This window comes from Bacillus rossius, chromosome 3, assembly GCF_032445375.1.
Source record: "Bacillus rossius redtenbacheri isolate Brsri chromosome 3, Brsri_v3, whole genome shotgun sequence".
NCBI lineage: Eukaryota > Metazoa > Arthropoda > Insecta > Phasmatodea > Bacillidae > Bacillus > Bacillus rossius.
In genome coordinates, this window is record NC_086332.1 from 124,198,227 (window position 1) to 124,211,396 (window position 13,170).

The window sequence follows — 13,170 nt, forward strand, 5'->3', positions numbered from 1 at the left end:
TTTTAACTATTTTACCACTGATAACTGTCATAAAGTTCCTTTTCTTTTTTGTACTTGTTTCTTGCTTATAATTTGAGGTCATCTGCTTTTGAATTACTTCACTAAAAATAAGTTCCTTATGAACATGTGCAGAAAACTTTTTTTTCCTTTCAACAGAGATTTAACATTTTTCTCTGGAGTTGCAGTGCATGATTTTTTTGCACGATAGTACCTCTTTTTATATTTCTCAACTTTCAACTTCTTAATTTCCGTTTTTAGCAAGTTCCTATTTCTCCGCCGTGTTTTCTCACCATTGTCCTTCCTTGAACTTCCTGCTTTGTTATACTGTGGAGTTTCTTGCATTTGTACTGGTGTAGGACTTTGAGACGGTGTGAGAATATTTTGTATGCTCTTTTTAATTGCTTTTTCTTCTCTCTACTCTTTCTGGTCCTCTGCTTCCACCCTTTTCTAATGCGTCTTTTTTCCCTTTCAGACAAATCGGAAATCTTTTTTCTCTGTGCTCTTTTCCTTTCTCTGTCTTTTCTCTTTTGTTCTTCATATTTATGTACATCGTTTTTTAGTCGTTCTCTTGCCTTTCTCATGCTCATTTTTTTACTTTCTCTCCTCTTATCTAATTTGCTCATTGAGGCAAAATATACTCTGAAAAAAAAATTGATTTTTCAATAATTTATCAGTTTTGCACATAACATACCAATGAGATTGTTTCCTAAATCTATGAATTTTACTGATACAATCCTTTACTTAACAGAAAATAAGCCTATGACTAAGAAGGATGCAAGATTATTCAATAGTCATATGTCTGTATCAATTTTCATGTCCGTGGATAAGTATCACGTCCATGGTCAAGGTATGACTACGGATGTGACGTCCATGGACGTGACATATTCTGTAGTAACAAAGTGATCTAAACAAACACAATTTAGGTTATGGACAAAGTGTCATGGCAAAGAAAAATTACTGAGCTTTTTATACATGCTATATAAAATTAATGTTTTTTTTGCCGTACTTACAGTTATTTGATGGTCACAGATGACACACAATGATCTCAACATTCATGAAATCTTTCACTTTAACACAGTGTAACTAGTGTAGCTAGTAAAGAAACAACTCACTGACAATGCACCCACAAACAAAATGGCTGACTGGCAGTTAATTAAGTAAATAGAAAGCAACAGTGCTGCCCCTAGGGGTATTTCATATGAACTAACAGACATGTCCATGGACATGACAGTTTTTCATGGGACTGACTTTTTCTCTGATGGAAAATATTTAATTTTATTTCCTTTAGTAATTAATCACTTGAAAATTATTTTCAACATATTAAGGTTGCAGGAAATAAATTCATGTGTTTCTTTAGTTGCACATTTTAGCTTCAGAAGTCTAAGAAAGTTAATTAAGAAGAGAATGGGACAGTCCACGGACATGACATTTCACAGTCTGTGGCATTATTTGTTACGAATATTTACATTCAGAACTGATATTTAATGCCTTTAAAACAATTTTGTTGTTAAAACCTGTTGGGACATAAAAAACACTTTTTTTGGAGAATGACCCGCAAACAGTTGAGAGTTTAAAATAAAAATATTCATGACAAGAAAAAGTAAACTTTGTTCATAATTTCACTTGATAATGTGCAAATCAATCTGATGAAACACCAAACCACCACCTTCTTTAACAGTGCAATCTCAAATAAAAATATTTTTCGTAAGGAAAAGTCACTGCCTGAACCACCCAATCAAATATGTGGTTTACAAAGTTGAGTGGCTCAGATTAAGTTCAAAATTAGAGCCTTGCCAGTAAGTAATTGATATCTGCAAAATGTGGTCTCCGATAACCATTTTAGATTTTATATTATGATAGAATTTATTATTCAGAACTAGAATTGATATTAAATGATGTAAATGTTTGGAACAAAGTGTGAAATGAAACCCCACTGTGATGTTTGATGAAATGAGAGTGGAGGTTGTGTTGCAGGTGCCGTACGAGCTGCTGAACAAGAAGTTCCGCGCGGCCCAGAAGCAGCTGGACCGCGAGGTGTCCCACGTGCAGGCGGCAGCCCTGGAGCTGGAGCGAGGCCTGCAGTCCGGCCACCTCGGCAGACTGCTGGGCGGCGTGGTGGAGCGTCTCCACCTGCTCAAGAGGAAGGTAGCTGCAGTTCATAACACACATGCCACAGGCCTGTGCGAATAGCGTTTTTTTTTAGATTGAATGCTAAAATATTCGCAAAGCTGAATCAAATTGTGAATATATTTCTCAACAATGCTGTATTACTTTTAGTTTATAAAATACTTGAATTAATGAATTAAAATTATTTTTTTGGTAATGTTAAGGGATTCAATCAAAGAATTATCAGTATTATATTATTAAATATAAGTAAAAAACTTAAGCAAAATAAAGTAAAATATTAAAATAATTTTATAAATTACATTGAATAAACCATTATATATTTAATACAGTTACATACATTAAAAATGTGTTGCGGACAACTATAAATAGTTGGGCAACGGTTGAATAAATTAGAGGCAGGGGTATGCAAGAACTGTTTATTAGGGATAAATACAATTTGTACGTTTGTAAACAATATAACAAGTAATAGGTAGTGCTTCAATATTTCAGTGAGTGAAATGGCTCCCCAAGGATTCTGAGTTAAGCTGCTACAGTGAACACACACAACAAAAATTACTGCCACTGCAAATAACACTCTATGAACATACCCTGAAGTATTATTTGTCCTTATTATGTCAACAACTATAGTTTTCAATTAGTGAGAAACAAAATGGCGAAACAAAACATTAAGGTAATTATGACTGATTAGCTTTCTCTTAAAATGTCTTAACTCGCATATGAGAATAACAGAAATATGTTAAACTGTAATGAACAGGGATAAGATGAAACAACAAGACAATTACAGTGTTGTTTCATCTTTTTCCTGTTCATATATATAAACACACACACCTAACTATAACTAAATGACTCTCTCGGGGTTAACATCATTGACCTAGATGCTATTCTGTGTTGTCAAAAAAACTACTGTGTTTTATCACATTATTGTCGCACATTTTATACTAAAATCAAGTTTAAAAATTAGGGGTGTGATTTTTATGAGAAAATTTTTTTTTGTTTGGTAAAGTTATTCATAAAAACAAAACCCATTCATGGGAAGTACGTTTATTTAAAAAGTAGAGTTGTACACAAACGTGTTTCTAATAGAATAATTTTTAATACGAATGAACTATCAATAAAGGCCTTGGGCGCCAGAAAAATAGAACATAAGACAAAATGAAGAATCTTGAACTACAATTAGGATATTTATTTTATTAAATTACACATATCAGAAAGAAAATCCTTAAGTCATAATCAAAACAAAACAAAATATGAGATAACTAAGATTGTTCAGTTTATGGTATTTCTTGTGTTATGTCCGAATGTTAAAAAAAATGAATTCCTCTAAAGTGTTCGAAAAGTAAAGTTTTTGGGGTTTTGCTCCGGTTCGCTCAGGCACGAGTGTCCATTACTGCAAGACCTCTGGACCTGTGTGTAGCTATTATGAAGTGTCTTAAATAAATTAGTAGTTTTATGCCGAAATGTCACAGTTTATTTAATTTGTCATGAAATTATGAATGGAACGAACAATGTTTATGAATATCTGGGGTGATGTTCACGGTAATATCACGTTGGCGTCACTACACGTTGCTAACGCCGGCCATACCAGATAGCTGGACGATTAATTACCGTCTCAAAATCCGCCTTAACTCACGGAAATTTAATGCCTGTAACTGGCATTCACTGTCAGTGCTGCTCCAACAATTCCTCTTGCGGAAGACGTATTTCTTACGACGAAAACACTGAATATTAACTCGCCATATAATAAAATTCCCTGAGGGAATTAACACAACGATTAACAGAATGGCATCATTTTTCACTCTTTTTCCTTCTCTCTTGACTAAATATCATTGTTAATTAAAACCGACCAATCACGACCGTGACATGTACGCGTCTTTGCCATGTAGACCAATCAAATTTCAGACATGCATAGGCATATCGAAACTGTCCCAGAGCCGTGCAATTTATTTACACTGCCGAAAAGTGCGGGAAGCGTATTAACCTTGAACGTAAAATAATAAACAAACAGTTTCAGTCAATCTGCTAATACTGTAGTATTACAGAGTATACAAGAGCACGCCAAACAATTAAAATTAATGTCATGCAACAAAAACCTTTCTTCAACTTTAAATAAAAAACATAATCTGTGACCCAAATGCGAGCCTTAACTAACGCATAACTATCGTCGTAGTACACACTTAACATGAAAGAGTGCGGGCCATCAAATTTAGTTAACTTGGCACACGACAGAGAGCGTGCGTTGCATGCAATCAACGAGATATCAATATTCGACTACGTGTGTGTGCTCTATACGGGAACCAACATAACCAAACATGAATGATGCCAACTAGCGCTGGCTACATTTTTATAAGCGGTACACCGCGGCGACGCAAACGAACAGATAAAGGTTATAACATTTAAAAAGTCTTTAAAAGAAAATTTACACATCAGACGACTTTGTATTTCCGTTAATTAAAAAAGTGAGTGGTTATGCCCGATAATATATTAGATTTCTACTTTAAAATACATTGTTTTATATGGAAAAAATACCTACACAAAGCGCTCGGAATCTAATAGCAGGACCAAAAACATCATGCAATGTCTACGCAAGAGGTTTTTTTAATCCATATTTTGACGCCCTAAAATATCGGTGCGACGATTATGCGCGTGCGACAATTATACAATAAAACAGGGTATGCCCTTAAAGTACACAAAGATAATTAAACAATCTGATCACAAATTTGTACAAACAATGAGTTATTCTTGTAGTAAAATCAAATCAGAAGTTTTACATACCGTATTTACTCGCATAAAGGTCCCGCCCACGTATACGCCCCCGCCCGCGTATACGCTCCCCCCTCCTTGTTTTGTAAACATTTTTGAGAAAAAATTAAAAAAAAAATTTTTCTGGGTTTATCTGAGGGCAGGGTAGCTTGGCATGCATCAAACAGCAAACCATGTATTGTGAGCGGCGGGAGGTGATTTTGTAAGCAGCAGTGATACAGTGATACAGATAGTTTGTCCGCTCTCAGTAGGACTGTCGTGAGGCGTGACAGACGTACGCAGTTAGTCTTATCTCAAACTAAACGACATATAGATAAAGAAAGCTGGACTCGTGTGCTTGTGTTGATGTGCAGTGTTGTCTGAGAAGAAGAGGGGAAGTGAAGGAGGAAGGGAAGTGGTGTCTGGTTGGCTGGCTAGCTGGCAGGAGGGAGGTTAAGCCATGCCTCTGCCTCTCTCCCCCCCTGCCGCAGCGCTGCCTCTCCCCCCTGCGGACTCGCTGCCTCTCTCTCCCTCCTGCCACGTCGCTGCCTCCCCCACCCTCCCTCATTAGAACAAAGACGCACGACTTGCCAGTTGTTTCATTTAATCAAAATTTAATTGGCGTTTGAATTAGTTGTGGTGGTATTTCATTTTGCTTTTATTAAATGTTAGTTTTTCATACCTGAAAAAAAGAAAAATCTATTTTTACTCCGAATTCGCGTATAGGCCCCCTCCCCTTTTTTGGAGTCGAACATTTGGAAAAAAAAAGGGGGGGGGCCTTTACGCGAGTAAATACGGTAATAGAGTTGCATACACCTAAAGATTTGTTCATTACATTCAACAAAATATATTTGATATTTTTTTATTTTTTTATAAGGATACTACTAACTAGTGCTCTGTCGTGTGATAATAAAGTTACACAACATTTAAAATATCCAACAAAAACTTTATGATTTACATAATTTAATGGTGCTCTTTATCAACATACAGAAACAATGGAGAAAATACAGTTAAGACAAAATTTTTGTTTTTTAGGAATTAGAAAAACAAATCTACAAGATTTGTTATTAGAGTAAAATATTTTAAATGTTATTTTCATATCTGCCAACTTGTACGATTTTCCCGTAATTTGTACGGAAAATAATTCATATTACGATTGTACGGAAATTCGGAACATCTTACGATTTTTGTCTGTTCAAAAATGCAGTATAATACTTTAGTGCCCATATAAATGTACCGTTTGAGCAGCATTTGTTATTGTTTAACAACATGGCGTCCGCGATAATATGAGAATAACGGAGTCAGAGAAAAATCGTTCCGAAAAGAAAGTAATTTTTGTAAGTTTCGTTGGTACACAGCAGGCTGAATGGCAACTGATCTTGCTAATCTTTTTGTGCGGAAGAGTCATGAAAGTAAATTTTGTGAGTTTTGTTGGTACACAGCAGGTTGGCTGGAGACGAGTGATAACGACTTAACTGTTGATGTACGAGTGCGGTAAATATTTTATGTTAGCGCTTGTACGAAACGTAAGATAATATGATTTCATAATGGCTACGAGTAGTAAAAAACAATATGGACAGGTGTTTCGGTCATCTTACTCAGAATTATTTCCTTTCATTACTAAGAGTGAAAAAGGCTCTAATTTTGCGTTTTGTAGTGTTTGTCGTTGCGACATTGTTTCCCATTGTGGCAAGCACGATATTTCCTATCACGTCAAGAGCTTGAAACATGCAAATAACGCGAAGCTTGCAGAAGAAAACAAAAAATCAGTAGTTTCTTTTCCGTGAACCATAACAGTGACAGTGATGTGATTAGGGCGGAATGTTATTTTACAAGCTTTTTAGTGGAACATAACCTTCCATTCAGCGTCGCCGACCACGCCGGGCATTTGTTTCGAAAAATGTTCCCAGGGCCTGATAACGCAAATATGTACAGCTGTGGGCGCACTAAAACTGCAGCAATAGTAAAAGAAATGGCTTCCAATACTACTACTTCAGTAGTAAAGTGCTTGCAAAGTGGCCCATATACACTAGCTACTGGTGGAAGCAATGACACAAGTAATAAGTTATATCCTCTCGTAGTAACTTATTACAACCCTGACTGCAGGTTAGTAACTAGTTGTGTTTTGGCCATACCTTCATGGGAAGGTGCTTCTATTATTGCTATCAGAACTTGAAAGTATGAATGTGCCAATCCATAATTGTATAGGTTTTGGCTGTGATAATGCAGCAGTTATGGTTGGAGTTAATAATGGTGTTATTTCTGTATTAAAAGAAAAGCAGCCAAATTTAGTAGTCATAGGTTGTCTGTGCCACTTAATTAATTTGGCTGCAGAAAAGGCTTCTGCAAGTTTACCAGTGAGGGTGGAAGAAATACTTGTAGGCATTTATTACTTTTTGGAAAAAAAGCTCCAAAAGAAAAGAAAGGCTGCGTGACTTTCAAGGTCTCCATGATAATGAAGTTTAAATAAATTACAGTAACTTTTTACTTAACTTTTGTATTTTGGGTAGAGACGTGGTGTTATCAATGCAAAATAAACACGTGTTTTCCGGATCACTTATTTTAAACATCGCGCCTGATTTACGCTATAGATTTGTTAATTTGGAAATCTTACTGCTTGCACTCCTAACAAGTTGGCAGGTATGTATTTTAGATTTGTCTTAAAAAACACCAAATGTCCATGTTGAGAGAGGAGGCCTACCCTTCTACTGGTAACCCCACCACCGGCACAGAAAACAGTCGTGCACAACTTACTTGAATTGCAGGAATTGTTAAATATTTTGCAGCTACAAAATTGTATGCAATAATTGTATGCTGAATTTATCAGTTTTTGTGTAAAGTTTTTGTGTAAAGTTTTGTCTTCTTAATTAAGTTTTACCACTTTAATTTTTGTTTATTTAATACACAAATGTATTACTTCAGTATGCTTGATTTGTTTGAATTTGTCATCGTTTTTTTTAAATTGGTTTTAGAACTGGTATGACCACAGCAACCAACCTTGTGTCCTTTCTAAATCCTATTTATTATGAGGTAATGAATAGGGGTCAGGTAGATGCCTGCTACTTTGACCTTGCGAAAGCATTCGACACTGTTAACCATGATATTTTACTCAGTATTTAGGTATACTACTTGACTCAAAATTATATTTTCACTTGCATGTAAATTACTTAGTTACTAGTTCAAATAGAACATAAGCATTAATCAAATATATTACGTTCTATGCCACAAACAGTGACTCTCTTCTTTGTCTTTATTTATCACTTGTTAGATCTAAGTTAGAATATTGTTCAGTTATTTGGAATTCAATTAATCCTTCCGATAGCAATAAATTAGAATCCATTCAGAATAAATTTGATAAAATAATTAAACTTAAAAACTTCTCTCAGCTTACTATAGATTCTCTTTCTGAATGCCGTATCTATTTGGATTATGTATTTATTAAAAACTGTTACTGTTTTAAAAATTAAATTGTTGTAAGTCCATTCTTGATAATACTGGCATTAGAATTCCCCAATTTAACAGCCGTTTAACATCTACCTTATGTACATACCATAAAAAGAATGATATAATTTTTTGACTCATTTCTAATTTCAATAAAATTGATTATCTTAACCTGTGAAAGTGTAGCTAGGTATATAATGTATTTTTTTTTTTTTAATTAATTTTTACATAAGCCTGCAATTAGTAATTTCATTATACTGTAATGTCTATGTTTTGTATTTCTTTTTATGCATTTTATATTTTGATGTTTATTTTTAATAGTTATACTTAATTTAACTTTACTTGTTTGTTTGTATTTTGTTTGTATTGTTTATATGCCCACTGCTAAAGCCCTTGGCTGTTGGTGGGCATGTTACAATATTAAATAAATAAATAAATAAATGAAATAATAGGATAATGTAAATGTACTAAAACACAACACATGCAAAAAGTATTCAGGTACTAGGAATGGACAGTTTGATACAGCTAGGTACAGTGTAATTTGTTTCATACATTCCATTGGTTATACAGTGGATGGTGAACTTGTAGACTGGTGTTGGACATGTTGGTAGAAACTCTAACACATGATTTTGTTAGTGCAAACTGCCAACAATTATAAATTTCTCTTGCATACATGGATGGCTGTCTTAGCCAATGACAAAACCATTTTTTCTACATACAGTAGATTTTTCACAATCACATAGCATGGGAGTTCTGAAAATTTTCGTTCATTCTGATAGGTTGCAGAAAATTTTGTGTGGAAGCCCTTCGCTACAGCTTTCCCATGTTTTGGGGGAATTATCCATCATCCATCTTACTCAAACCATGATTATCAAAAAGGCAACGTAAAGGTCAGATTCCTTTGAAGCATCTGCGACTTGTGACCAGAGCGTGCGACCAGCGACACTGCAATGCGACCAACCATGCTGCTTCTGGGAGCAGTCTGGTTGAGGTCGCATTAACAAGTGTGTATTCTTGTGTGTTATTACTGTTTATAGTCAAAATGGCACCATAATATTTTTTAATGCTTCGACAAAGTAATTGTTGAAACACAATTATGAAAATGATACCCTTTACTCAATTAATTTTGACACATTTTCGTAATTTTTTCTATATTTGCTTTGAACAATAAAGTTTCTATAATTGATTGATTGTAATTTTACTCTTGAAACATTAATTACATACCTGAGTGTCAAAGCCAGATTTTCTTCTGATGTTATTGGGTATGGGATACAATTGGTTTGTTTTTCTTCAAGTCATCTTTCACTAAACCCAAGACATAGTTTGTGGCACACTGAGATGGAAGAATTCCCTAAACTTCTTGTCATTTATCAGCAAATGGCCTGTTTATAAGCATAGAGAAGAAACCGTCATCAGCACATTGCCTGTACATAACACTAGCTTCATTTTTCATAATTTAGTGAAAACTGGCCAACATTTTCATGAGCAAAATGTTGTCTTCTCCCACCAAAAGCTATGATAAAAGTAATCTATTGTTTATTAAGTGTCATTGTGTATGCTATCACAAAAGGAAACACACTAGAAACTCAGTCAAATGGCAATTGTCAGTCATTTCATAGAAAACATCTGTCCCACGGACCGGCGACCTGCAACTGCAATCGTGGTCGCAGGTCGCGTCAAAGTAATCCCACCTTTATGGTCTAGAACAACGTACTATCACAAGTATTGAAAATCAATGACATTAAACTTAAGTAAAAACTACAAAATATCTATAAAAAAATGCATGTTAACATAGCCAACCAGTTGAAATGAAGTTATTGTTGTATGTTTGCCTGTTAGCAGCATAGAGCTGTCTGGTACCTGTATATTGAAGCTGTGGTTTCAGTTGGCAGAGTGAGAATTCAGATATGTTTTATTACAGTATGTTTGAGCTTATCTCAATTAATTTAAATTGATATTAGAGGAATATCCATGGTTGTAGCTAACCACATATTAATATCTTATCTAAAAGGTTTTGTTTTAAGTTAAATGTTCTTCTTAGCAGTATTTATTTCCCACTCTGTTGAGACCATCTGATCATTGAAACTACGAGTGTTCCGTGTGGCTTGCTGTTTCGCAGGCGGACGAGAGCATCTCGGAGGAGCTGGAGGCTGCGAACGTGTGCAAGCGCCGGCTGGAGCACCTGAAGGAGCACGCGGAGGCGGGAGGGGCAGGCAAGGCTGCCAACGGCGCAGTGAGCTCGTGGCGGCGGCGCAGGCTGGACCGCATGCTGGTGGAGTACTTCCTGCGGCGTGGGTACTACGGCACTGCCACGCGGCTGGCACATCGCTCCGGCCTGCGCGACCTCACCAACATAGGTACCCATCAGCGCCCTGTCCAGCTCAACGACCAATCACTGGAATTTACTCGGTCAGTGGAACCAACCTGGTGTCCCCAGCAAACTAACACCAGTTTTGTAACTATTAGCATATACGGTGTGTTCTTGCATAATCGTCGCACATTTTATTCTAAAATCAAGTTTGAAAAGTAGGGGTGCGACGATTATGCGGAAAAAAAAATTTGTTAGGTAAAGTTATTCATAAAAAAGAAATCCGTTCATGGAAAGTACGTTTATTTAAAAAAAATTGGTTGTCTGTAAAGTTGGTTTATGGACGATAGTTTAACGTGACAACATCATAACAAAACATTGATGAAATGATTGATCCAGAAGAAATGGAAATATCATATTCGGCCTGAGACTGAGCCGTAATAGGTTTTTGAAACCAAACCATCTAGGCATTAAAAATATTATATTCTTTGAGGGAAAATTTTTTTTTAATTTTTCTTTCTTTTGTATGATAAAATCTACCTCTGCATTCTTTTGTGAATAAAATTGAATCATTTTTATTGAATTATCACTATTTTGTATGGATACAAAAGAGTGAAATGAAATCTAGAATTTAATTAATAAATTTACTTTTATTTGCATTCATTAATTCAAATATATTTATTCAGGGTGGCCAGCTAACCGGGAAATCGGGAAATGCGGGAAATAGCCAGGATTTCTTAAAAAAACCAGGAATACCTGGAATCAACCAGGAATTTTTATTAGAACCGGGAATATTTTTTATGAAGTAACGATCACAATAACATACGGTTGTTATAAATATAAATATATATAAATAAACCCGAGGTTGGCCGAAGGTGAATATTCGGTCGTGTTCGGGCAGGGACAGAACTTGATGTACATCTTAAGCTTCCCGTTAAAAGCCTATAATGGAGAAACTTGGACGTGAGCACGTTCACCACGCGTCGAAGCACGACAGTATGCTCGTGTGCTATATTTTGTGAAAGTTAATTTTTTCATATTGCATTTAAAAACTTTTGTAGTACGTAAGAAAACGTTAACAATTCAGACTTCCATACTTATTAGGTTTCTGTATTCAAAAGCAACCACATTTTGGCTGAAAATGTTGTTGTAGGGTGGTAGTAATTTCTCGCACGGCATGTTGGTAGCACTAGTTTTGTATATATATATATTTTTCTATGCACTCATGTTGTTGCATCACGGTATCACGGATACTTTTCTCTAGTTTTTTAAAAGTTTAGTAGTGCGGGACGTTGTTTTGAATTTTTTAATCTAACATGTAATTTGCGCAGACTATCAAAATGTCAAAGAGTTCGGTCACCACATACAATGACAAATACACGGAAGAGTTTGAATGGGTGGAGAAAGATCCAAAGTGCAGGACAAACGCCATTTGCAATTTGTGTAATGTTAAAATCAATATCGGTAGCATGGGAAGAACAGCATTAGCCAGCCACGAAAGAGGGGCAAAACACGTGCGTTTCGTGTCAAGTAAGAAAAATAATTTGCCACTGGATTATTTTGTGAAGAAAAGAGAAACATATGTGATTTCTACAACAGCTGGTAGTTCGTCTGTGCCATGTCCAAGTACATCAGATGTGTCACAATCAAATCCAGAAGTTTCAGGTATGACAAAATATTTACTTAATGAAGATGCGGCAAAAGCGGAAATTGTATGGTGTATAGCAACTGTAGTGAATCACTTATCATTTCGTAGTGCTGTATCTCTGGCATCATCACTGCCCCTCATGTTTCCTGACAGCAGTGTTGCCAGTAAAATGCAGATGCAAAGAACTAAATTAGCCTATACAATCGTTCATGGTATTGCACCATATTTCAGAGATAAACTTACAAACTCCCTCGAAGTGTGTGACCACATAGTTATTGCATTTGACGAGAGTTTAAATAAAGTTTCTCAAAGGCAGCAGATGGATATTCATGTGAAATTTTGGAATGAAACTAAATCTGAGGTTACTAGCAGATACTTAACTTCTGCATTCCTGAATCGTACATGTGCCAGTGATCTGTTGAATTATCTTCAGGAATTAGTGGGATCTCAGCTTCTTAAAAAAACGATACTAATTTCGATGGATGGTCCTAATGTTAACTTAAAAGTTGTTAGAGATCTTGAAGCTGCTTTGCATGATGGGAGTGCAGATGCACCACATTTACTTAATTTGGGTACACGTGGCCTGCATACATTACATAATGCATTTAGGGTTGGATTTGCTGCAACTGGCTGGAAGCTAGTACAGTTTTTGCGTGCTCTATACAATTTGTTCAAAAACTCTCCTTCCAGAAGAGGAGACTCATCGGTACTCAAAGTCAAATAGATTCCCCTTGAAATTTTGTGCGGTTAGGTGAGTGGAAAATGTTAAAGTCGCTTCCAGAGCTCAGGAAATACTACCAGATTTGGTTACATATGTTGATGGGATAACCAAAGAGAAAAAAGTCCCTAATTGTGAAAGTTTCAAAATTGTGTCAGTTATTACAAGACAAATTATTAGGGCCAAAGT

The 13,170-nt window shown here is 35.7% G+C and overlaps 1 protein-coding gene across 1 annotated transcript in view; it reads left to right on the forward strand.

Moving 5' to 3' along the window:
- LOC134531224 (E3 ubiquitin-protein transferase MAEA) overlaps positions 1–13,170 on the forward strand; it is a 136,375-nt gene that overhangs the window by 17,447 nt on the left and 105,758 nt on the right. The window contains exons 2-3 of the mRNA XM_063366896.1: positions 1,975–2,145; positions 10,427–10,664. Coding sequence (XP_063222966.1) covers positions 1,975–2,145; positions 10,427–10,664 — 409 coding nt within the window. The remainder of the gene's footprint in view (positions 1–1,974; positions 2,146–10,426; positions 10,665–13,170) is intronic.